Genomic DNA, 27021 nt, shown 5'->3' on the forward strand with positions numbered 1-27021 from the left:
TGAACGAAAAGTCAGAGACAAGTAAACCTTAAGTGCCGTGTTAGAAGGAGAGCTAATTCTAATCTCCTTTACAGAACGGAAAGACACGTTACCCTAAACCACCCATCTCCGTGTCCATCACGCCTAGGCTTCTCAGCCCACAACCTACGGGGAAACAAACACGTGAGAAATATTCCCGCAGGTATCAGAAGGTCCCATGACCAGGCAGAAAGAAGCACCCAGCTTGCCGACCTGGACCCCAGCCAATCCTAACTGCCTGAAATCAAGCTCTAGTGGAAATCGTAGTTCCAGTGGCTGGAGCGGGCCTTGCCTCCGGAGGAGCTCACCGGAGACTACAATTCCCAGCAGCCATTGGGCTCGAGCCGCCCTATCCCCAGGAAGAACCCATAAGAGACTACAATTTCCAGCAGCCACTGGGCTCAAGCCGGCTTTGCCCCCAAGAAGCTCATTAGAGACTACAATTCCCAACAGCCACTGGGCTCCAGCCTCTGGCTGACTGGGTGGTTCAGTGAGCCCAGTGGGAGGGAAGTCAGCCTCTCGGGCGCTTAGTCGTGACGACAGCTGACAGCGACTTCCACGAGGTGTACAACAGCTTTTGCTTGATCTAGGGACTCCTCTGAGAAGATGCCGAAAGTTAAGTCAGCAGCGAGTGGCCGCCGGCGGGATCGTCAGGAGCAGCGCCGGGAGCTGAAGCGAGCTGGAGGTTGGGACTGACCCGCGGCGGGGCAGCCCTTCTGTGGCTTGCGCCCCTAGCCGCTCTGAGGAGGGAGGGAGCGCTGGCCCTTCCCCTCGCCTGGTCTTCCTTGCCAGCAGGAGGGATGGATCACTTAAAGATACATCCCAACCCCGGGCGTGAGCGCGGCGCTCGAGGATGCATGCATTGGAGCAGAAACTGTTCCCTGCTTCTCTGGGACGGCCTGAGACCGATTCTTGAAAAGTTGGGAAATTAAGGCGGCCTCGTGTTTTATTTCAGGACTCATGTTCAACACAGGGATCGGACAACACATTTTGAAAAATCCTCTAATTGTTAACAGCATCATCGATAAGGTGGGTGTAAACGATGAAAGGCAGAGCGTTTGTGTGTCATTAATATTTTTCTGAGTACTTACGGCTGTATGACGTGTGCCCATAATTACCCCAGCATTTGGGGAAGCAGGGGCAGGGTGTTATGCTGTACTGCAGCCTGTCTACATACATAAAAAAATCAAGATAAACTAAGATAGGGTACCTGACAGAATAGTTGCTCTGTATGTATATGTTGGGTGATTTAAGAATTGCCCAACAATTTCCAGATTATTTAACCACTTTTTGGAGGCTCCGTCTTTTTGAAACTGGGTCTCATGTAACTCAGGCTGGCCTCAAACATGGTATGTAGACAAAGCCAGCCTTGAACTTCTGGTCCCTCGACTCCACTTTCCAAGCGTGTATCATTCTGATCACTTTCTAAGTACATCACTGTTACTCTTTTTTTATTCCAGATGGTAATTATGTCCAAAGCACACTGAGTTTGTTCCCCAGAAAAAAATATATAGTACTGCATATAAATTATTTGGAGGATTTCTTCTGTGTTGTTGTGTTGTGGTTATGGATGATAGAGTGCCAGGAGGTAAAATATAGAAGGTAAAAGTTACTTCTGTGCTACAAGGGAAGCCTCCCGGAGCCATAGGAACATATTCTACTCCTATGTACATGCACACTCATAGAGTTTTGTGTGGTTACTATATTCTTAAGACTTTAACATAGGCATTGTGGAATGGTTAAGAATTGAGAAATCTTTTCCACTTGAATGCACTCTTTACCATTTGAAGTCCTTGGAAAGAACAGTTAGTTACAGTTTCCCCGGATTATTGCCAGTGTAGACAGCAGGATTCCATTTTTGTTCTGACTCCAGAAGTTGATATCTCCCTGGGTTAGGAAATGTAGGTTTTCATTTATACCTAATGCCCTTGAGATACTACTGTCAACCACATATATCCCGAAGAAAAATGAAGCTGGAGTTAGATGTCTTTTAACTGTGCACTGATAAACAAAAGCAGTCACCTACAAACTGTTCAAGTGGGCCAGGGCATAAAGGACTTGTGCTTGTTTCTAGGCCGCTTTAAGACCTACTGATGTGGTGCTGGAAGTTGGGCCTGGGACTGGCAACATGACTGTCAAGCTGTTAGAAAAGGCCAAAAAGGTAAAAGGGGGGCTTCATGGGTTTCTCTGCAATTAGCTCAGCTGGTTTACAAATGTGAATGTTTTAATGAATTGACATTGTTTCAACAGTAGTTCTTGAACCCTTAGAAATTTTATCACTAACAATGAGAATTCTCTATCAAGAAAACAACATCTGCACTTGGTGTATTAGTGGACAATCTAATATAGGAATGGGCCACATGTTTAAAGGAGTAATAATAAAACAGAAACACTGAGATAACTCGAAGAATAGCTAACCATTATGAAGCCTGCAGGAACAAAGCCATGAAGTTAGTCATTAGGACCAAGTTCAACAAAAGACCTCTAGAGGGTAGGATGAGGAAGAATGGATCAGGAGTCAGTCAGAATAAGCAACTCAGATGACTATGCTGTAGAAACAGTGATGACACTTGGTGAAGCCTCTGCGGATGTTACAGGAAATAGTTGAGCTTCCTCCATTTGCATCCACTTGCAGTGTTGCTGCATCTACTCTGGATGATGTCCTTGAAGAGAGTACTTGTAGGAGGAGGTCTCTTGTATGCTGTCTAAAATCACATAACTATATAAAGTGTAGTTTTCTCATCTGCTCAGTAGCAGCATGGAGACAGATCAAACAGGGTGTTGTTTGACGTGGTAGACTACAGTTGATGTCAAGATTGAAAAAAAGCTTAAATCATGTAACTCATTCGAGTTACTACTTGGATGGTAAAACATTTATACTCCACAGTCAAGCCTTTTTGTTTGTTACTGTAGGTAGTTGCCTGTGAACTTGATCCAAGGCTGGTAGCTGAACTGCACAAAAGAGTTCAGGGCACGTGAGTATATATAATAATTAAAGTACATTTCAATCTCCAGAAACAACAATCTTTTAAAATTTCTTTCTTTATTTTCAGGCCTCTGGCTAGCAAACTCCAGGTCCTGGTGGGAGATGTATTAAAATCAGATTTGCCATTCTTTGATGCTTGTGTGGCAAACTTGCCTTATCAGGTATTTCTCAGGCTATCATACTATGGATTTCTCTGATGTATCTTTGCTCAGAGCCAACTGTAATTCTCTTTCAGATCTCCTCCCCCTTTGTCTTCAAGTTGCTGCTCCACCGGCCATTTTTCAGGTTTGTGTGTCACTGCTTAATTTTAGACAATTTTGGCCAGAAACACAGTGAAAAATGAACACACACACACACACACACACACACACACACAAAAAAAAAACTGCTGGAGAACTTTGTAGGAAGTATCGGTTTCTGGGACAGGAACATACCTCAGTTGATGAGGTAGAGTGCTTATTACTACCCAGAAAGACCCTAGTTCAGTCTGCAGCACCACAGAAGAGTCAGCATGGTGGTAAGCACCTAGATTCCCAGTGCTTGGGAACGAGAAGCAGATCAAATCTGTGCTTACACAGCTAGTTCGGGGCCACCCTGGGGTACATGATACCCTGTCTCTCAAACACACACACACACACACACACACACACACACACACACACACACACACACACACACAGCTAGTTCAGGGCCAGCCTAAGTTGCCTAATAGCCTATCTCAGAAACATAACATGCATGAATGCATACACATAAAAACACTGATATCTAGGGAGGTCTTTTAGTTAATAAATTCTTTGGGCTGGTAAATGTGTGCATGCCATTCCTTCTACATTTTAAATTCTAATCCTATTCAATAAATATTGATAAAATCTTTTCTTATGTGTAGATACTTAGGAGTAACTTTTTGTTGTTGTTGAAATTACTTTTATTTTGAATTAACATTTTTTTAAAATTGGATATTCTCTGTATTTACATTTCAGTTGTTATCCTCTTCCCCCAGTCCCATCCCCCCTCCTCATCCCATTGCCTCCATGAGGGTGCTCCCTCTCGCAACCACCCTCCCCAACCTTAGCACAGAGCATTCCCCTGCACTGGGAAAAACAAGCCTTTGCTGGACCAAAGGCCTCTCGGGAGTAACTTCTTAACTGGTTATTAAAACAGTATGTTTTATACCAGTGCTTTGAAGCTAAGTCACGAACCCAATTACTATTTATAAAGTAAGTTCATAAATTGTGGAGGCCATAACCATCCTTTCTAAAAATTGTATATTTGTGTGGAGTGTTTCTCCCCGAACCTAGAGAGGTCAGAGGACAACTCAGGCTGTCAGGGATCAAACTCGGGTCATCAGACTTGGTGGCTTGCCTTTGCCCCTCCTCCCATCTCCCTTTTAAGTGGCGTGGAATAGATCATATTAGAAGATAACTGCATATAGGTTCTGAAGCGTTGTTTGGATATATAGACGTACATATATAGCTATGAAGGATGAGGAAGGAAGACTGTGAATTGAAGACCTGCTTGGGCAACTTTGTGAAACTGAATCTCAAAATCAAAAGCAGTGGTAGGGCATTTACCTGCATGGTGAGGCCTTTGCTTCCATCCTCTGTACACCACACACAAAAGCAAATACGGTTTTGAAAATGCTCTCTTCTTTACTAACATTTAAAAGTGTTACCATTACTTACAGAAGAAAAAGTCCATATACTATAAATCTTTAACCAAGGGAACACTGGACATTGCAACCTACCAGGCCATACCCCAGCTGTAACTCAACTACACCACAAATTCTGTGAAATCAGCTTTACTGTTTCATACCCCCAAACCCCAAAGGAATCTAGACTAGTAAGTCCATGTAAGATCAAATATTAAGTATTTGTTTATCTAACCCCTTGAGGGAAGTCATCTTCATTGAGGCTAGGAGTATAACATTAAGACTCAGTCTGTTCTACCTTCTGAACATATTGTCATTAACCATACGGACTTTGGAGATTGCTCAGTGGTTAAGAGCATATGTTGCTTTTGCAGAGGACCACGGTTCTATTCCAAGCACCCACATGGTAGCTGACAACTAGCTTTAACTCGTGTTCTAACGATCAACTGCCCACATCTGACCTCCATGGAGTCAAATACATAAATACAGGCAAATATATATGCACACACAGTGCAAATACACACATATAGGCAAAACACTCAGACATACAAAATAAGAAACAAGAATTTTTAATTAAAATTGTCAACTGAAAATGAAAATTTTTCTTGTTCGTTTTTACTTCCTTTTCAGATGTGCTATACTTATGTTTCAAAGAGAGTTTGCTCTTCGTTTGGTTGCAAAGCCAGGAGATAAATTATACTGTAGACTCTCCATTAATACACAGCTTTTAGCACGGGTGGACCATCTAATGAAGGTATGAGGTTTATTTTATTTTAATTTATCCTGGAGCACTTTGTCTTGCTCTCTGAAACCCCACCTTCCACCCCGCCCCCTTTTTGAGACAGGGGATCTTGTTCTTTAATTCAGGCTAACCTAGAACTATCAGTTTCCCAAATGCTGGAGTTTCAGGCCTAAGCCACACCGTAGCTGGCCAACAGAACATTTTTGATTAATAACTTAGTTCCCCTTGCCTGTTATGGTAACACACACTTTTAATCCCCGCAGAAGGCTGGATTAAGAAGCAGGAGGCAGAAGGGTAAAAATCTTGAGTTCCAGGCCAGTCACACTTACATGATCCAACCCTGTTTCAGAACAAATAAGAAGTAAATAAAGTTGCTTCAGAGAGGACTAAACATTTTCTGATTGACAGGTGGGGAAGAATAACTTCAGACCACCCCCTAAGGTGGAGTCCAGTGTGGTGAGGATAGAACCTAAGAACCCACCACCACCCATCAATTTTCAGGTGAGGCCAAAACACTAACTAGGTCATTAAAGGCAAAAACATGCGGGTTGTAAAATGTCATTCTAAAGCAACAGAACAGAAGTGAAGTCGGCCTGAGTACCAGTCAGAGGGGGATGGGAATGGGGACTGACGTGATGTACAACAGCAGTGAGCACACACAGAAACATGGGAAATGCTGTAACGGCAGAAGGACTAGACGTAGTTGCTTTTCAGAACTTAAGGTTATAGCTACAGGAAACCAATGTAAGGTTAAAATAATTTGTGTTTGCATTTGTGAAGCAATTTTTTTCCGGTTGGACTGCATCCTTAACCCTTGGGGCAGACATGTTTGAATTAGAAATACTACTGCTTTCGTGGTCAAAAAAAACCAACTAGACCCTTTGATATAAAAGTTTACTAATTATGTAAGAGAAAAACTTGTTGGACAATTTACATCCTAAATCATGTTGGTGTTGAAACTTGTTCTGTTTTGTTTTGTTTTGTTTTGTTTTTAAGATAAGGAGAGCCTTCTGTAGCTCAAATTCTCTATGTACTGGATGACCTTAGTTAGACTCTGATTGTAAGTGCTGGGATCGTAGGTGTGTGCCACTGTGCCTGGGTTGAATCTGTTTGGAAAGTAACCCTAATGCCACACTGAATGGTGACAACTTTTTCTCCCTCAGTTAAAAAATGAGTGCAAATGTGCACTGGTGTGCAGATGTGTTAGCTCGATCAAAAGGTGCGCCTTTTCATTCCCTCTGGCTTATGTATTAAAACTGAAGTAGATAAATTGATTATTCTGAAGAAAATATCCATCTTATATTTCAGGAATGGGACGGCTTAGTAAGGATCACTTTTGTTCGGAAAAACAAGACACTGTCTGCTGCGTTCAAGTAAGTAGCCTACTATTTTGTAATGGTGAAGGACCAATTTTCCAGGATTGTCATAGCATTTGGTCCTTTACCCATAAACAGGTATCCTAAAGTACAAATATTACTCATGTCAGACAGACTTCACCTTTTAAGATTTCATACTACTTCGAGAGGCAAAATGTAACAAAGTTAGAGTTGGGAGTCAATTTAGTTTTTCCTTGTGAAACAGAAAAAACAAACAAACAAACCCAGTAATTTAGCCACAAATTTGCCAAGGTTTTGCTTTTGAGTTTTCTTCTTTACATTCATTGTGGGTGGGGACGTGTGTCATGGTGCACATGTGGAGGTCAGTGAACCACTTTGAGGTTCTCTCCCAATTTTACATGTGTTCAGGGAATGAAACTCCAGTTATTAGGCCTGCATAGCATTAGTAGCTCACCTACTTCCTAGTCTTAGTGCTGTTTTATTAACTTGAAAAAAAATCTAACATTTCTTGGGAGTATCCAAAGGCAAAAGAGGTTAAGATTTTAGAAAGCTTGAACACTGTTCCTGGCAACGCCAAGGATTGAGCCTGTGGTCTTAAGCATGCTAAGTGAGTACTCTGATCAGTGATTTCTTCGGACTGCTTGTTACCTTCTGAGTTCCAGGCTAACCTTGAACTTGCACTTCCCCCTGCCTCAGCATTTCTAGCAACTGGTTATAGGCCATTGCCATCAGACCCAGCAAATGTTTTTTAAGAGGAAGTTTTGTGGAGTTTCTACATTGTATTGGGTGGATATCAGAACAACTGGCAAGAGTGACCCTCCCCTTCCTTGGTGTGGGTTCAGGTTGTTGATCATGGCAGCAGGTGCCTTTATTGCTGAATCACCTGGAACATTTATTTCATCATGTCTAAATTTAAATTATGCGTAATCTGATTTTATACTTGTCCTATAATTTCCAGATCAAGTGCAGTCCAACAGCTATTGGAAAAAAACTACAGAATTCACTGCTCAGTACAGAATACTGTGAGTAGAAATCATTTCACTGATTTTTTTGTTTTGTCCATTTGTTTCTTGAGACAGGGTGTCTAGATAATTCTGGAATTCAGTCAGTAGACCAGGCTGGCCTCAAACTCAGAGATCTTGCCTCTGCCTCACAAGTGCTGAGTTTAAAGGCCTATATCTCTTGGATTTTTCAGTGATGTTTTTTAAAATGTGTTTACCAGTCTCTTACAGAACATAGCCATACTGCTTGCTAAGTCTGCCTGCCTATCTGGATTACAAACAAAATCATAACTTTACTATCTGTTCTAAGCAAGTTTTCCCTAACACTGTGGAGTTCTTACTCTTGCTCTAAGGAGGTCCTCGCTTTATTTGGCTGACAAAATGGCAGCTCACCTCACCTCAAGCAGTGCAGCTCTTTCCTTTCCCTTGCTTCTCTTTATAGGGAAGCTAAGGTGGGCAGCTTGCCTGCTCTGTAGTCTTTTTCTTTTAAACCCTTGATAAAATTACCCTCAAGTTTCCAAAAAAAAAAAAAAAATTTTCTTTAAAGATAATGTATGTAATCTATAGGACCCTTAAAGTCAATACATAATTTGCAAATAGTATAGATCTCTTTCTATGGTTTTGAAATGGTCTTGCTATGCTGCTTAGACTGAGTTTGAGTTTTGCTGTGAGTTCTATAAACCCTGTCCTCTTTAAGTAATTTCCTCAAATATATCAATAGTCTTATTGGCTTATATGTCTGTAATTTGTGTTACCTGTCTTATGGTTTTATTGCTGTGAAGAGAAACCATTACCAGGACAAACCTTTAATAATAATGTTTAATCTTTAATGTCTGATAAAGGCAAACATTTAATTGGGGCTGGCTTAGTTTCAGAGGTTCAGTCCATTATCATGGTGGAAAGCATGGCAGCCTCCAGGGAACAGTCTTCTGCGTCTTCATCAGCAGGCAGCAGAAGGGAACAGTCTTCTTTGAAGGCAGCCAGGAGGCTGACTCCTCACTTGGTGGGGTTGAGCACTAGGAGACCTCAGAGGCCACCCCCAGTGACACACTTCCTGTGGGCCATTCAAACACATGAGTCTATGGGGCCCAAAGCCTACTTAAGCCTGCACACTACCCTGCTTGTTGTTCAGATAGTGGTCTAGGCTGCCACTGTCCACCGTACCGCTCAGGTGCTGGGATGAAAGGTGTGTGCGTTACCATGTCACAGTAGTAAGCACAAGACTAAAGGTACTGTTTTGCTATTACTTTAAACATCTAGAAACTTTAAATAATCAGAAGAAAATGTAGGCTGAATAGCTGACTTCCAGTTGTGTGCCTCCTGCCTCTTAACAGTTTAAGTGTGGGAGTCCTCATGCACACACGTGTGTGGGTATATGCTAAGTTTGACAGAGCATGCATATTATTTTTGGAGATGGGTTTTTCTGTGTAGCCCTGGCTATCTCAGAAATAGTTCTGTAGACCAGGCTGGCTTCAAACTCCCAGATGCTGGGATTAAAGGCTTAAAGGCATGCACAACCACTGTCTGTACGCCTCCCTTTGTCTCTAATATGGGCAAAAGCTACAATATATGAGGGTAATTTTAAAACTAAGATTTTAAAAAGTCTTTGTATTCATGGTATGAATTAAGTAAAGTCACTCACTGTTGTTTTGAGTCTTATTGTATAGCATAAGCTTGCTCTAAATTTGGGGTAGTCCTCCTGCCTCCAAGTGCTAGGACTTTAGGGGTGAGAGCCATTATACCCAGCCACATGTAATATACTAAAAAGAGAAGTTACTCCTGAGAGTAAATTACTTGGTTAGGTGAACTCTGTCAATTTTTACATTTTAAAGATGAAAAGGGGCAATATATGCATTCATGTAATGTAAGTATTATGTCAAAACAATCAGCCTCTTATTAGAAATCAAAGTCTTACCCAAACTGTCAGTTTCCCCAGATGTCAGTTATAGAATTTATTAAAGGTGACTTTAATTACTGAACTTAAAAAGAAAGAGTCATGGTATCTTCGTTAAAGATATGTTACTCATTTATTCTGGATCTTATATTGATAGGTAATACCAGAAGATTTCAGTATAGCAGATAAAATACAGCAAATCCTAACCAGCACAGGTTTTAGTGACAAGCGGGCCCGTTCCATGGACATAGATGACTTTATCAGGTAATTACATTTGTTCTAAATGCTTACATTTCTTTACTGTGTATCTTCAGATGGATTTAAAGGCTTTTAAGCAGCATAAGGTGCTACCTGGGTGAGTTGTTGCATAGCACTTCTGTGGAGCGAAGAAGTTATTTGGTGTAAAGCAGTGGTTCTCAACCTTCCTAATGCTGCAGCCCCTTAGTACAGTTTATGTGGTCACCCCAATCTGCATTTTCATGGCTACTGCATAACTAATTTGCTAATGTTACAAACTGTACTGTAAATAACCTGTTGTTTTCCAATGGTCTTTGGCAATCCCTGTGGAAGGGTCATTTGCCCCCGAATGGGTCATGAGTCACAGGTTGTGAACCACTGGGCTGGTTAGCTGCAGCAGTGAGTGTGTTACCAACAGTAGTGAACAGTCTGTGCCAGAACCTAGCCTGGTTTATGTGCTGTTTCCCCTCCAACCCCAAACTCATTCGAGACTGTACTAGCTCATGCTCATCTCCTCACCTCAGAAAAGAGTCGTAATGCACACAGCTTGAGCTGGTGACCCGTTACTTCCTTACTTATGCCAGTTAGAGCCATGTCGTCATTGTTTAGTAAAGGCAGTTATGTGGCCTGAGGCATGTGCTACACCTGTTAATAAAGAGTACCACAGGTATCTCGCCATTGCCCAATTACACTAACTCACTGACACTAACTCTGAGGAGTTACTGGACATTTTGTTAATTTTTCTTACATTGTTGAGGACTGCACTCAGGACCTTAATAGCTAGACAAGTACACCATTTCTAGGATGTGTCCCCAATTTTACAGAATTAGTGTTCTAGAGACAATTTAAAAATGAGGATGGAGCGCTGTAAGACATTAGTCTGCTTCTCAGTAGGACAGTCTATAACAAGAGGCACTGTGTCACTGACTGGCCAGCAGGAGCACCTAAGTCTTCACTGGATGCTAACATCCTTAAGTACCTACACTTTGCTTCTCCAGGTATTTTAGTTCATATGGACCTCTTCCTATAGGTCATCCTAAAAATAACCTCAGGTACAAATACATTATTTTTAAAACTTCATTCCTACTTCCTCAGCATGCCGTTTTCTAACAAAAGTCAGATAAGCACATAGTATCCACAAAGAGAAGTAATGTATACTTCACTGAACTTCCATAACAGTTCAGAGAATAGGCAGAGATTACTCAGCTCACTGCCTCAAATTCCAGCTACTTTCTTTTTCAGCTCATTCTGCTGAAATAGAACAAGTGCAGTTGAACTGAGGCCAGGGATAGCAAGTCTTTAAGGTAATGTCAGTCAGTACCATTTAAGTAGATCACAACGAAAGACACAGAATGGTTTGTACGAAGGTGTACGTAGTTTGTTGATATGTATTAGGATCAATGGTATGTGTACATTATGTGTCACAAGTTGGGTTTGTGGTTTAACACCATTCCTTTTTGGTCTCGTCCCCTTCAGGTTGCTACACGGATTTAATGCAGAAGGGATCCACTTCTCCTAGCCATTTCAGAATTATTTTTTCAAGACCAAGAAAAAATGAAATTACACAATCCTAATATTTGAGAATGCCACTGCCTTTTTTTCTTACAGGACATCATTTACTTTTAAAATTATTTAATAGTATTTTTATACCATTTATTATCCTGTATGTGAAAGGTGTTTTTTTGCTTCTAGTGTTTTAAATGTACTACAAAGGGCAGGGTTCAATATAATGGTCTTCAAGTTTGAAAGCCGCAGACACACATCCATACACTTAAGCTTTCTGACAGTTTATTGTATGAAGATGTTCCTTTTATTCAGTTTTAGACTGTGAGGCTCACTGAGGCCTACAACTCACTCAACTAGTCAAAAAGCCCCCACACTCCTCCTCATTCAAGGTACTTAATGTGACTTCACACACCTTCATTCTGTATCGCTCCTCCCATGTTACTGCTTGCCTGTTGTATCAAACAACACAATTCTAGGAGCTAGCGTCTGCTGCAATGACAGTACAGGCATGTTCTGTGTGTTCTAACTCAGGTTCAATCATGCATTTTCTTAAGGGAAACAAGATCTACAATTTTCAGATTTAGAAAAATTCTGGAGGGTTTTGCCAATCAACTAAGTTTCATTAATTTATGATTTATTTCCTTTCTTGAATGAGAGGGTCTTTTTGAGGTTGACTTTAATCTCAGAATCTATAGTCTCAGCCCCTTAAATAAACTCTGGGATTGTTCTTATGTACTGCAATGTTAAGTTTTCCAGTTTCAGTTTTCAGCTTTTTAAAAGAACAGACTACAGCTACAGGCTCCTGGTTATTCCTGACTTCTGGATAATTAAAACTTTACTACCTGGTATTTCTTTTTAAGCTATTTAAAAATTGTCAAAAGATAAATGCTGTTTATATATTTTAATAAATTAGCTGTTTTATTTATATAAGGAAACTAAACTAGCTTTGTTGGCTATTTGGCTCTTTATACCTAAAACTTAAAAATTAGTGTAGAAAAAAATGCTAAGCAAACTTAAGAATATAAATTGTTTGCCTACAGTTTTTCCAAAATCCAGCTTCAAAGTCATAGTAAACACTGTTATGACATAAGTTATGGATAGTTAGCAGCCTTTAAGTTTGAGAAATTTCTAAAGAATAATCCAGAACAACTTTGTCACATTAATAGTAACGTCTTTGTGTTCACTGTCAAAGAATAATTTATAAGAGTCAGTTTGTACCATCTCTACCTTAGGGAAACAATTCTGCTTGACTAGGCTTTCTCAGCTTGTTTTCTTCTAACTAAACCTCATTGATATATACTCTGATGACAGATCAGGACAAAGCCAATAAAGCTATATATATATCTATATATCTATATATATATCTATATATATATATCTATATATATATATATATGGACCTTCAAAGATAATACCTTCCCAATGCCTACCAATAACATTAAAGCTAAACTGTTAGGCAACTTATGAGCACGTTTGTGTCTTTATTCCCATTACATAGGAGCCATCCTCAAAACTAGACACAGGGTCTTTCTACATAGCTCTGGCAGTCCTGGAACTTAGTACGTACACCAGGCTGGCCCTGAACTCAGAAATCCACCAGCCTCTGCTTCCAAGTGCTGTGGAAATAGTCCTTCATTCTTCCTCTCGTCTTTGAAACACATAAATATATCATAAAACTGCAAGAAACCCTGAGTTCCTTACAAAACAAAGATGATTGATTATATTGAAGTACATTATTTCTAAGTTCGTTTCATAAATTTCATTTATTAATAAGCATATTGTGAAAAAAATCTACATTTGACTTAGATTTCATGTTTACAGAGCTCTCCCACCATGGTGTTAGGATTCCTCACAGCTACCCTCTCTGATTTATGACTAGTGAAGTAAAGAATCTGGCTCATTGACTCTATTCATAGATTTCCCCTTGGTTCACCGAGTAAATCAATAGGTTCCTTAGAGTTAACCAAGAGAGCCACGGGAGGTTCTTTGGTTAACCTACTGGACTATATAGAGGGAACCAAGGGAAAACTCCTAGAGATATACATATATATATTAAACAATATTTACATGAAAATTGGCCAGTTTTCTTTCTTAGATTAGCAGCTATAAAAATGAGCGCTGCCATTTAAAGAGTAGCCTATTTTGCCATCAGTCTATATAGGTGAAATATGATTCTCACCAATAACATACCATCACATACTAGGTATTAGATGGAGCTTGGTATGACCTGCCTTGTAAGTCACCAACACTTCTCAAGGATTACATACTGCCTATGCTTGGTTTATCTAACTTGTATTATGGACTACTTTCAGTGCACATACAAATGTTCATGCATCAGAAGCCAGTTTCCTTTAACAATACGTCAAATTTTGGTGAGCTAATAAACACTTCAACTTAAATAACGGCATTGTTAAGGATCAAATTCCACTATTAGTCTTGTTAACACCACTGGCACACACACTGCATATATATATATATATGTATGTATTATCCTAAGATAAAACTCCTCTCAGAATTTCTTTACTTTTTATTATACACCAACTAGTTTATATTTTAGTTTTTTACAAAGAAAATTCTAAGAAAATTAAAATCACATATCATGGTATTAAAATCATAATTCCAGATTTCTTTACATATAAGATGGAATGGTCCAGCAGCTATGTCCACTGTCACAGACTTTAGTTCCGTTCAGTTGATATGGCACATCCTGCAAAATTAACTAGTCACACACACACAAAAAAAAGTCTCAAATACAGTAAAAATGTACACACAATAAGGGTAATTTACAGTTACAAATAAGGAATGTAATTTATCTTGGCTGTGTTTCAGAAATCTAGGGTCAGTAGCCTTAGTCAAGGCACAGAAGGATGAGTAAGCACAACTGTCTCTAGGAGTAGGCAAAGTATATACAATCACTGATGAGGTATGCATGCACGCAGAGTATTCAAAATTGCTCAGTCTTGCTATGAAAATTGATCTGAGTTAAGGAAACTCTGTGGTTTCCCCTATTTTCCACTTCTGGATTACTTCCACAATCTTTAAATAAAATTGGCCAGGATATCCAAAAGCAATCACTATTTGGGCAAATGAAACAAAGACTTCACTAATCCGAATTGTTAGTTGTGCCTCTTGGACTAGAAGCATTTTGTAGACAAAGGAGTGTTTCACAAAATTGAAATGTCGTTCAGATGAAGGACAAGAAAATTTCCACACACTTAAGATTTCAAAAACGTTCAAGTGGCCTTTTACAGTTGGACCACCATTTGTTACAGTATCGGGGACTCTGGGGATCCTTTAGTAGCAAATACCAACTTAGAGGGCTCGGGGTCTCTTGGGGTTGATCTGCTTGCTAGCTTGCTCTTCTTCTTGTAGCGCTGCACGAAAAGATTTCACTTTATCTGGGAAAAGAAAAGAACAAGGGAATAAGGATTAAGCACCTCATTGTGTCAACTGTAACACGTACCTAGGAGAAACTTATTTTCAACCAGTTTCTCTTATACACATTTTATACTATTGAGTTTTATTCTGTTTTTATTCTTTTGAGAACATGGGAAAGATTTAAATGTGTAAATATGTAGTGTTGTCTAAAAGGGAAATGATGAGTCTTACTCAGATGTAAAGCAGATACTCTTCAATATTATAACATTTCTACTCAGTCCGACTCCACATTTTTAGCTAAGAAAATTTAAGACATAAGATTTCAAAAAACATATCTGTTTTCTCATCAGGGATTATGAGAAAAGTTAACAATAACACATAACTGCTCTTACATATTCTATCTACAACTTTTATTGACCCGGTTGCCAATAGGTTAATAAATTGTTAAATTACAAGAAGCTATGGAAATAAGACATTTTCTACAGCCATGGTATTCAAATGGAAGTGACTCTTTCCAGGAACATTTATTTAGTCATGTTTGGAGGTGTTTAATCATCATCATCACAACTTACGGTATGGTGCTGTCCTCTAGTGGATCAATGCCTATAAGCAAGACTGCTTAAACATTTTACTTTGCACAGAACAACATAATTTTAAACGTAATAGTAGAAACATCTGAAAGGTGGAGTTCAGTCATGGAGAAATCTCCGCTGTTGACTCAGATACTATCTCCTAACATTTATCTTTTGATTAGTCTTATTAATATATTTCAAAAGTCTCTATCAGTTTATCAAGATGTTAGGTCTGCTTTTATCTAATAGTTACACAAAGTTTGATCCAACACAGAACTGGGAATAACTTTACTAGAAGTTAAACTGTCAAGAAGCTTCTCCATATCACTGAAAGTCTAACCAAACAGCCTCTGTAACAGTTACACTCCAGGAATTCTAATTTTTGCAGCCATGTTAAAGAAGATCTCTGTTGTTTACCATAGCATAGACCACTCTAGAGTAGCTGGAGCTTCCAGCAGTTTTTGTCTCTCTCTACCTCCCAACTTACCACAGGAACCCTGAGATAACAGATGTATGTGAGTGCACCTAACCTTTCTTTACATGAGTTGTGGGGATCAAAACTTAGGTTCTCACTAAAAACCAAGTAGTTACCCCCGACTAAATCATCCCCTAAGCTGTTTTTTAATTTTTTTGTTAAGAGAAACAAAGATCTTATGTTTGAATGGAGGTGCTAAAATTGCCTATTAATCTTTGCTTTGTATGTCATCATGAAAAACCTCATTACTACATATCCTAATACCATGCAAGGTTCATATAGACACAACAATGGAAAATAAGTTACCTCGTAACTCAGTTAAAATGTCTATTTTTTGCTCAAGAATAGCTTCAAGTTGTGTAGCGTATGAGTCTACATCATAGTCTACTTCTTCAGTCATCTCTAGGAGAGCCTTTTCATCTTCTATCCAGCGAATGGACTCCTAACGATAAAAATTCAATAAAGACTTGTAAATTACTGTTTCACAAATGTTATATCAGACTGAACTACATATTGTGAATTCTAAGTCAAACGTACTTAAACTGATACTCTCAAAAATACTAGTAGACCTGACATCTTTATTCAGTCAAATATTCTCATAAACTTTACTTTTTAGCTAGGGAATAGACCCTGGCATGCTTTGTGAATGATATGTAAGCAACTTACCACTAACTACACCCTCTGACCTGCTCATTAATTATTATATATATGTATTTAATTTTTTTCTCCTTTTCTTTTTTAAGACATTCTCTGTGTAGTCTTGGCTGTTCTTGAACTCAGAGATCCATCTGCTTCTACCTCCCAAGTGCTGGGATTAAAAGTGTGAACCACCAACGTCCAGCCTATTCATTTTACTAAAGAAAAACACTGCAGAGATATTTACTACCACATGCCCTACAAATATAAACATATACATCTAAGTAATTTTAAAAGAATAGTGTTCTATTCAAGGAATTCAAACGGTTCTGATTAATAAGGCCGTACCTGGAACACTGCCCTATGATCTTCTACAACCTGCTCTTCCATCTCTACCATCTGGGAGACAGCTTCGTGGAAAGTAAACAATTGTGGAGAAACTTCTTCTTCCTTAAAACACAAAGTTTAAAAATATGACTTAAAGCTTATTTTTAAGTGTCATTAAGTTTTATTTTTACTTTTCTTCCTTCCTTGGGAGCTTACTCAGAAACTTCTTTGTTTTTAAAAACAACTTACATTCTACCACTGGGTTTGCTTTGAGAGTTTAAGAACAACTGTGGTTGTCCCAAAATTTAGGAGGATGGATTTTACTTTTAGTACTTTGTCTTTTATAGTCTTCCTACTTTGACAGGCTTTTTATGTACTGAGTAATTTCCCAGGCCTGTCTACCTTGCTTATTCCCGACAGAATATTAGATTGCAGCCCTGGTTAGCCTGGAACACACCGTGGCCTCAAGTTTGCAGCAATCCTCTTGCCTCAGTCTCCCAAGGCTTCAAACTATAGTTTGTGCTACATGTCCAGATCACATGCTTTCTCATTTATATGTGCCTATCCTTATAGAAGAACTGGAGAGGTGGCTCAGTGGGTAAGAGCACTGGTTGCTCTTCCAGAAGCCCCAAGTTCAAATCCCATCAACCACATGGTGGCTCACAAACCATTTGTACTGTGATCTGACACCCTTTTCTGGCGTGTCTGAAGACAACTAGTTATTATACACATAAAATAAAATAGCTAAATAACTGTACTTTGAAATTATGTGATTTTTTTATATAAGCCATCCTTAGCTCAACAGATCACAACTTAGGTCACAGAGTGGATTTGTAGATTCCTGCTCTAGGTGACAGTGTTCAATCATGTTCTGCTATGGATAAAACACACTAAGGTCAGATCAGTAACAACAAGATGATGTCACTCACATTTTGTTCACAAAGAAGCTTTAGATCATCTCTCTGAGGGGAACTTCCCACACCCCACTGTGACTCTAAGTCATCAATTTGGCTTGGTGGATGGTGCATTATTGGACGGACATCACCAGCAGCAGTTGGATCTACAGTCAGTTCTTTCACCCTATAAATACACAAAAGTTAGTTAATTGTGCACACAAACAAGAAAATAACCATTTCAATACAAAAGCAATTCAATTAGCATAGTAAGATTGATGATGTCACTTTTTAGGTCAAATTTGTCTGAAATCTGTGCATTTGTTTGCTTGATGCTAGCTTACTTAAACAACTTTACTTCAAATGTAATTTTGTTGTTCATATTCAGGGAAGTTAAAAAGTATACATATTAAATACTTTTAAAAATAAGCTACAATTATAATTTCATTTTATGAAGGAAAATTGTTAAGATCCATAAAGAAACCAGGGAAGTTTATATACCCTATGAAGAGTTCAGTAGTCATACTGCTTAGCTAAAATAGCTTAGTAAGAAATAATTTCGTTCTGCTAAGTTATTAAGACATGTCTCACCGTGTATGTATGTGATTTTCAGATCACACAGGATGGCCACAGACTCAAGGACCTGCTTGTCTACCTCCCAAGTGCTGGGATTAAAGGCCTGTGCCACCATGCCCAGCTCAGTTTCTAAAGACCTTAAGAATTTTCTGCCATTTTTTAAAAACTCTACTTCCTACTTAAGTCAACATTAAAAAGGATATTCTTCGTGAATCACAAGGCTCGGAATCTCCTTACAGACTATTTATCACACAATAAAGATAAATATGCAAAAGTGACATCATCTTTTAAAAAGAAAAAGGGAAGTATGGAACTTTAAATTCTAAATAAACCTTTTAAAGAAAATTAATAAAGAACATAAAAATGCAGATCATGCAGTACAACCACCACCTGCTAAATGAAGTGAAAATAAAAAATGGCTAGGAACAAAAGTAATAAATGAAATGTTTATATGCAGCACAATTCAAAACAAGCTATTCAGAGAAAAATCTTAAGTATAGAAGGAAGCAAGACCTGGTAATCGAAGGAGAAAAGTCGTCATAATCGTAAGAAGGAGAGAGATCAGGGCGACTGCCACTACCCTGGGAGAAGGGAATGTCTGAAGGACTAATTCCAAACTCCTTTACTCTGCAGTACCAAAACAGTGAGAATTAAGAGAGCTCTTGGCAAACACAGCAATGCACAGTTCAACTTTTGTTTAGAAAGGTTATCCACATTGTTATAAGTGTATACTTTTGAATATGATTTCATAAATAGGTTTCTACATCAATGACTTATTGATACCCAGCTAAGAAAATAGAAAGGGGGGGGGGGGGGACAAAACAACAAAACCCCTTAATCCTTCTTTTCTAGTTTACTTCTCCCTTTTGTCACAAATCTCCAGAGAAAGTTCTTACAGCAAGGCTACTACCTGAGTCTGAAGGCTCCTTGCTTTAACTTCTAATTTCTTCATGTGGGCAGCAGCAATTTTATTAGCCTTATTGAATTAACATTGTGTGTGCACACATGCAATCACGTGTGCATACGTGCCTATGTACATCTGTGTTATATGCACACATATACGTGTATGTATAAAATGACAATGTTGTTCATTTCATTTTCTAAGACCAGGACTTAACCAAGCCCGTTGCTCAACAATCTGGCCTGTTTTCCTCCTGTCTACCAGCTCTGGAATTACAGGTGTTTGCCGCTGTGCTCAGCTTTTTACATACATGCTGAGAATCCAAGCTCAGGTCTTCATGTTTGAGCAACAAGCACTTTACCATGTGAATCATCTTCCCAGCCCTGAGGCCTCAATTTTGCAGTTCCTCAAACCAGATTTGAGAATGAAATTCATAATAATGTCTTAAAGAGTATCTTTGGTGTGCAATGTGTTAACTTTAACTTACCCATTTAAAATTGTATTAGCTATGAAGCCTCCATATGACTGAAAAAATAAGATAGTTAAGTTTTTGTGGTTGGTGATTTTGATTATGAATATGGGTGGTAAATGTTTTAGGAATGAAATTTTAAAATATTTTTGCTAATGACTGTAACAGTCACATACAACTGAGTTATATACACCTTGTATCACATGATATTTTATAGTAGCCATTATTTTTCAAGTACTAGAATTTGTAACTTCTAGGCATTATATACACCTTGTAAGAATCTTCATTTCACAGATGAGAAAACTGACTTAAATAAATCAAGCATGCCATCTGATGTTATTCAGAGAAAATAAAGTACAAGCTTACTCAAGTCCAAATCATTTCAATGCCATTTAAGATACTACCTGAATTTTATGTTTCTTACGTTGAACTAAATAAGCCAAAACCTAGTCAGGTATCATTAATTTCATACAGATCAATTGAAAACACACACACACACACAGACACACACACACACACACACACGTATCCATTCACTGTGGAAGGTTTAATATCAGACTGTCTCTTTACCCTTTTACTGGGGCATGTATGTATGTATGTATGTATGTATGTAAACATGTATTTCTTATTTCTTAGATGCTTCAGAATCTCCTCATAGAAAAACACTATTAGTATCACCCGCACAACTTTTCTCTAGTACAAACTCCTGTGCAGGCCAAACTATACTGTATACTAATAAATCTTCTAAAATGACACTGAAAAATAAAGTGAGAAAGCAGCTTTCACTAACTTGCATGTTTCAGTCACTCTAAGTGCTTCCTTCACACAGAGGTACATCCTCTGTTTCACAAGCATCAGTGCTGCTTTTCTTCTTGGAACAACCACTTCTTCACTATTCTTTCTGCTCCATATTTCTTTTTTTTCTTCTGGAGACTTCTGTGTAGCTAATGATGACCTTAAATTCCTGATCCTCCTGCATCCCTTCTGACATGCTAGGATTACAGGCAAACACTACATACCTAACAGTGTATCTCAATTTTATTAACTGATGAAATTGGACTTATCATCTTGATTATTAACTCTAATATGTTTTGTTATAAACTAGCCCCAAACTCCTTTAAAACACTTCTAAAATATCTAATTTTAACTAAAATAGGCTGAAAAATAATACAAAGATTACTTCTCTGAGGTCTCAAAACAGTGCCTTAATACAGGTATGCTCACTGATCTTACCAGGCTAAAGGTAAGAAAGGCAGAGAACATTAAGTCTTTGGTGCCATGACGCAGGGACGCAGGTTCTTTATCCTAAAAACTACTTTTCCACCTCCATGTGGAGTCTTAAAGAAGTAACAATTTCAGGTTGGCGAGTTAGCATGTTATAGAGCATTTGTCTAGAATGGTCAAGGCCCTAGCACAATCTCTAGGACAACAGAGTATGACAGGAAGTCTCCATACCAAGCAAAGGGTGACTGCATATTTCTACTCAGCAAGTGGAGGCAAGAAGCGCAGGAATTTAAGGTCATCCTCAAACACACAGCGAGTGTGTGAAGACAGCTTGGGTTAGCAAAACAAGTGGTCTGAGTAGTCAAGAATCTGAAAAACTTCAAATCTCACTGTATATAGTAGCTTTATGTTAACAGGAATTTTTATTGGCTAAAGTTCTAAGACATGGAGTTTGTTTTAATTCTATCAGATAATAAAAACAATTTCTTTTTTGATTCTACAATAAAAATCTACCACAAAAAAGTATTCCCTATCCCCTCTTGAGTAACTCTTGAAAAAGCATTTAAAAATAATTTTTACAAACTCCTACATATTAAAAAAATGAATTAGAAGACAATATTAACGTCTGTGGCTAGGAACTCACAGTTCAAACTTTAAAAACTATTTAAAACTGAACCCACTTAAAGCTTTATTATATTTTTAAGTAGTATATTTTATATTTTAAGTAGCTATTATGTTTTATACTTTCATAGATTCCCCCCCCACCCCCGCATGAAATGATAACAGAACCTAGGGCCTACTTTATATGCAGCAAACAGGGACACTGAGTACGTCCCTAGGCTGCCTAGTGCTTCCTAACCGTCCCTGATATCATTTAAAGACTCTTCAGCTGAAACAAAAGAATTACAGTATAAAAAAGTCAAAGAATAACCAAAATAATTACTAATATTCCTCAAAGGTACATTATAGATATGAAAATAACTTTTTAAAAAATGGAAACAAAATTATTTTAAAGAAAACAAGTGACCTGAAGGTACCGAGCAATAGGTTTGAGCAATTTTCTGAAGGAACACACCAGAACTTTTATGAAGCCAGTTAAGAGCTGCTTTCTAGATTCTTCTTTTGTTCCAACTGAAGAGGTTTTGGGAGGAGAAGGATTTTCCAGATAGAGTTTGAATATACAGTCCTAGCTGAGACGTCCCCCTGTGTCCGCTTCCTGCGTGCTGGGATTAAAGGCCTGCATCACTACTGCCTGGCCAGTTTTGGGTATTTTTCTATGTATAAGAATTTACATTTTTTAAAAAGATAGAGAATAAACTTTCTATTTTGACTAAACAAAATGTTTTTGGAGAAAATGAAGACAATTTCCATATTAGAAGTAAGCCATAAAGAATTTGATCTGTAGGCTAAAATGGTAATTGTAACATCATTATAGCATTTCAACCTTCAAGGGCAAAGAGTAGATCCAGGTGAGTTAGGGAAGGAAACACGTGTGCAGTGTAATCAAACCACTGTACACATGTATCAGATTCTCAAGTACAAATGCATTTATAAAATTATATTAAAAACCACTCCAAACAACAAGAGTGCATGTATGGGGGGAAGGGGACAAAATAATAATTCTCTCATAACTCAGAATCCAAGGGCATCTGAAACTATCATGACCACAACGCATAAACACTTTTAACTCTCAGTGTTTGTTCATATGTAAGAACTCAGCTGTTTACTAGAGTTGGAAATGCTACTGATATGAATAACAAATCATCTAATGTAGCACCAGAAAGAACTGTTTACCTAAATAACACATGTGTGTGTGTGTGTGTGTGTGTGTGTGTGTGTGTGTGTATATTTAACTGAATACCAGAAGGAATAAGTCCAGCACAAAGCAGAACAATTAAAAAAAATTAACTCCCTAATTTCTAATAATATATAAAGAATTTAGTAATATTATATAATTATATAATATAAAAATTTACATCAATAAAATGTAATAAAATATGAATCATAATTTGTTGAAATGGAAAATGTAATTATATGGTGGGACAAAAAGGTCAATTTTAATAAAGATGTCAGTGTTTTCAAATTTTACATTTTTCTACTTATTTCAATTTTACAAAACAATAATAAATAATGTTAAAGATAATATGAAAGTTTATTTTGAAAATTCGAAGAAAAATGTTGATAAAACTTGCCCTATGGGGTTTTCTGGCAGCTGTGATAGAGAGTTCATGTTAGGCCTTAGAATCCCATGAACTGGTGTGATCACAATGCCTCAGTATCATCAAAGGCCACAACCACAGGTTTGTGCCACTATACCTGGTTTCCCTAGCAGACACAGACACACTATATACTGTTCTAATATATTCTATTTCAAATTTTAAAGTGTAAGAATTAATTTCATACCTATTTGCATATCTTAACGTATTAAGAGTATTTTCACAGGATGCCATTCCTGGAGAGATTGTGGCAATCTATAGAAGGGAAACAAAGATAAAATCACAAATAATCAAGACAATAATTCTGACAAATAGCTCAGTAAGATCTAATTTTACAATCTACTTTTAAATGTTATATTGGTATCTAACTCTTAAGATCTATTTAGTACATATACCCATTATAAAATCTACTTACACATTTTCTCAAGTTACCAAAAAGTCATTTAAAATCCAGCAGAATCTGAAGGCAAACATTTAGGAAAAGGAACAATGCAAACTGGCCCTCCACCTGTCTTTACTTTACTATTGGGATAGTATTCTTCCAGAGCTAATATCCCAGTAATGTCACGCAGGACTGCTCAAGCCTGTTTAGGAATCAGAGCTCCTGGTCAAAGGCTATTTGGAAGTGGGGAGCTAGCAGCTGGAAAAGACAAACTGCCCCATAAGAGAGAGGAAGACTGAGGGAGAAACTAACTATACACATAATTGCAAACCTATGTCTGATTATCTACCTTGCCAAGAATACAACAAGCTGGAAGCAATACAGGGAAGCACATGAAGAGATACTTGTATCCATCCCCACCAGGGAAATAAGTGCATGCGAATAAGTTAGCATCTGCTCAATTAAGTAAGTACTCAGATATTAGAACTGAAAAAGTGTTAAAGCTACAATATAATATATTCACCAAATTAGTAGGGACCACTAACCTATCTAAACAGAAGAGTAATTAATTATAATTAGCAAAGAACTAAAACTTCTATAGAATTTTTAATTTTTATTCCTTCAGGATTAAAAATAAAAGCAAAACACACAAAAACAACAACAAAATCCAAAGCCATCTTACCATGCAAGTGCGAGAATTTTCACCTATGAAGGAATCTCTCAACACCTGAGTGAGTTTACTTGCTCGGAAAGGGGTGTGGGGTTTATTTCTACCCAAGGCTCGGATGCACTCCTAAAAAATAAGACATTTCTAACCAATTATACTTTATTAAAGAGTTATTTTAAGCAATATTTTAATGAGGTTTCTTAAGGACTAATGAACTCTGAAAGTTCTAAGTTTTATAGTACTTAATGGTTTCTTAAATATTAATTCAAGAAAGTGAATAACAACAAAACATATCTCAATTATTCTAAAACCTGAAAACATGACCAGTTTTCAGACGTCAGACAACAGGAAAATGGTAAGTTGTTGAGATTTTTAAAATGGAATTCCCAAAGCTACAGTGGCCTTATCATAATCCTTCCAATTTCTGAATTTTTAGTAAGGAAAAAAAATGTAAAAACCCTTTAAATTATTTTGGCCCAAATTTCACTTGTTTGCTATTTGTGAACAGTATTCTGTTTTGTTTTTGTTTTTTTGGTTTTTTGTTTTAAGACATTTTTCACTTTGTCCTACCCCTTTAAGAGGCTAGCACAGCAGTGTAAAGGAGCTTTCCGTAGGACCCAGAGAGGACACTGCATACTTCCTTTATGGGCCCTGTCTGACAGATGAGACAATTTTTCTTAGCCCGGTTCCATACTTGTTTGCCCCACTATAATAGCCAGGCTGACTTCAGCTAGCCTTTTACAATCTAGCTAAGCAACCTCAGAAACAGACTGTTAAGTTGTTTCCTTTAACTTGTTTAAGAACAATAAAAATCTGTGCTGGGAAAATTCTATGTACAATAAAATCTGTAACTTCCAGTAAGACAACTTGAATTTGTAAACCTCTTTTACAAGGTGATACAGGTTTTACAATTGAGCAATCAAACTTAAGGTCAGAAATAAAAGGCCTTTCATAATTACATTTTACTTACCTTGAGTGCTAAAAGGCTTTTATTAATTTCAGCACCTTCAAGCCTGGTTTGCCTGTCTGCACTGGATGTATCAGCTCCTCTTTCGTTCCCAGCCAAGTCAATGAGAGAAAATTTACCATGTAGTTTTCCCTTCCTTCTAAGAATGATCTGAAACACTGCATGACTCCGAGATGAATGTGCATTTGCAGATGTTTGACCAGATGTTCTACAATGTGATTAAGCACATATTGACACATTAAAACCTTTATTTACATGTTACAGTATTTTCTTTCCGCTTTGCTGGTATGCTACACCCAGAGATTTGACAGAGAAGGTCCTGCTCAGCCTCACCTGCAGCTGTTGCCTATGTCAATGAGTTTCAGCACGTCTTCCACACACTTGACCTCCCGCTCCTGCAATCCGACCACTTGCACCTGCTGCTTTCCATCTTCAAGTACTCTTAATTTGGTTTTCCTATTTAACAAGTCAAACACCTATAGAAAACCACATTTGGATTAGAAAACTGTCTTTAAAAAAAATCAACTGTACAAAAGCGAGTCTAAAAATAATAAGATTATTATTTTCAGAACAATGTTCAACATTTAAAAGCTTGAAAAGACATCAACTATTTATCTTTACAATCATGTAACTCTTGTGGTAGTGGAGGTCATTAAAAAAAAGCAATATACTGAATACCACCAAACTGTATACTTAACAATGGCTAATATATATGACTAGACACATTATATATAATATATATAAAAATAAAACTACAATTGTTTTTTTACAAACATCTGGGAACTGGAAGACAAGCTAGTACAAGGACCTGAGCCTGACCCCCAGAGATAAAACCGTCCAGTCATCACAGTATCGGGCACAGTGGCCATCTAGCCTATCCTAACTGTCCAGCTGCAGGCCACAGTAAATGTTCCTGTCTCAAAAATACAAGATACAGCTCCTGAGACATAACTCCTGAGGCTGGCTGCTAGACTCTACACGTGCACGTGTGAAGCTGCACACACATCCACCTACACACGTGCATACCCACACATATGCACTCATGTACACAAAAGAAAACAAAACTTCTCACATACCTTTCCACTATAAATTTCAAAAAATGTTGCATATACTTGAAGTTCTAGTTTCTTATAGTTTGGCTTCTTCAGCATTAAAAAGACATCCCGAGCTGTTGAAAATTTCACATATGAAGTTTGTTAAGTTAGAACAATTTTATAAATTTCTATTTTTAGAAGAATCAGTTAATATTAGGTTAATAGTGTCAAAAAATATTAAATTAATTTGAAAAAAAAGTTGTAAAAGAAGCTATTCTCTTTTACGTTCCATGAAAGGATGCTATTCATCCTTGAAAGGGGTCAACATGAAGGTCAGTTGGTAGTGTCTGCCTAGCATGCACAAAGCCAAGGGGTCAGTCTGCAGCACTGCATAAATTAGGCATACTGATAGACCCCACTATACTCCCAGCATTCAGAAGTTAGAGGGAGGAGAAATAGGAATTCAAGGTAATTCTCAGCTACACAGGAAGACTGAAGTCAGTTTAAAACACAAGAGCTCCTATCTCAAGGAAGGTGAGTGAGTGAGTGAGTGAGTGAGTGAGTGAGTGAGAGAGTGTGTGTGTGTGTGTGTGTGTGTGTGTGTGTGTGTGTGTGTGTGTGTGTATAAGGGGGTGACCCAGTAACAGTTAACCATTGCATAATTTACAGTAATCTCTAACAGAGATTACTCTTTGTGACCCAATATATTAAGATATTTTTTGTCACCAAGAGCTTAATCTTACATTTCTTTTATGACTTTGTCTCTTTTGAAACAGGATCTCAGATAGCCATGGTTGGCCTCAAATTTACTATGCAGCTGAGGATGACTGTGAGCTCAGACGATCTTGCCTTCACCTCCTAAGTACTAGGATTACAACAAGTATATGCCACCATGCCTGACCATGGACAGTTGCTCTAATATATTGTGTATAGCT

General features: G+C 37.9%; 2 protein-coding genes across 6 annotated transcripts in view; one reads left to right on the forward strand and one right to left on the reverse strand.

Moving 5' to 3' along the window:
• The first annotated feature begins 623 nt into the window (after positions 1-623).
• On the forward strand, positions 624-11465 carry DIMT1 (DIM1 rRNA methyltransferase and ribosome maturation factor). The gene is made up of 12 exons (XM_080933825.1): positions 624-703; positions 974-1047; positions 2093-2179; positions 2932-2993; positions 3072-3165; positions 3240-3289; positions 5283-5406; positions 5803-5895; positions 6703-6767; positions 7690-7753; positions 9784-9890; positions 11340-11465. The coding sequence occupies exons 1-12, from the start codon at positions 625-627 to the stop codon at positions 11380-11382; spliced, it is 942 nt and encodes a 313-aa protein (XP_080789951.1). The 5' UTR covers position 624; the 3' UTR covers positions 11383-11465.
• KIF2A (kinesin family member 2A) overlaps positions 9771-27021 on the reverse strand; it is a 61532-nt gene continuing 44281 nt past the window's right edge. For 3 of the 5 annotated variants that reach the window (XM_080933823.1, XM_080933821.1, XM_080933820.1), the window contains 10 exons: positions 26129-26220; positions 25386-25528; positions 25056-25260; positions 24101-24211; positions 23224-23291; positions 18740-18853; positions 17687-17837; positions 16779-16880; positions 16101-16236; positions 9771-14767 (listed from right to left, as the gene is read on the reverse strand). In XM_080933823.1, the coding sequence (XP_080789949.1) occupies positions 14682-14767; positions 16101-16236; positions 16779-16880; positions 17687-17837; positions 18740-18853; positions 23224-23291; positions 24101-24211; positions 25056-25260; positions 25386-25528; positions 26129-26220 (1208 nt within the window). In that variant the 3' untranslated portion in view covers positions 9771-14681. The remainder of the gene's footprint in view (positions 14768-16100; positions 16237-16778; positions 16881-17686; positions 17838-18739; positions 18854-23223; positions 23292-24100; positions 24212-25055; positions 25261-25385; positions 25529-26128; positions 26221-27021) is intronic. The other 2 variants (XM_080933824.1, XM_080933822.1) reach the window with 1 other exon arrangement.

This window comes from Micromys minutus (assembly GCF_963924665.1).
Source record: "Micromys minutus genome assembly, chromosome: 20".
NCBI classification, from domain to species: domain Eukaryota; kingdom Metazoa; phylum Chordata; class Mammalia; order Rodentia; family Muridae; genus Micromys; species Micromys minutus.

Excerpts from the sequence above, each read along its gene's own strand:
- DIMT1 (XM_080933825.1), top strand. The coding sequence starts at position 625 with ATGCCGAAAGTTAAGTCAGCAGCGAGTGGCCGCCGGCGGGATCGTCAG. Across the intron at positions 2,180-2,931 it reads TGTTAGAAAAGGCCAAAAAG|GTAGTTGCCTGTGAACTTGA; the intron begins GTAAAAGGGGGG and ends TTGTTACTGTAG. Across the intron at positions 9,891-11,339 it reads GACATAGATGACTTTATCAG|GTTGCTACACGGATTTAATG; the intron begins GTAATTACATTT and ends CGTCCCCTTCAG.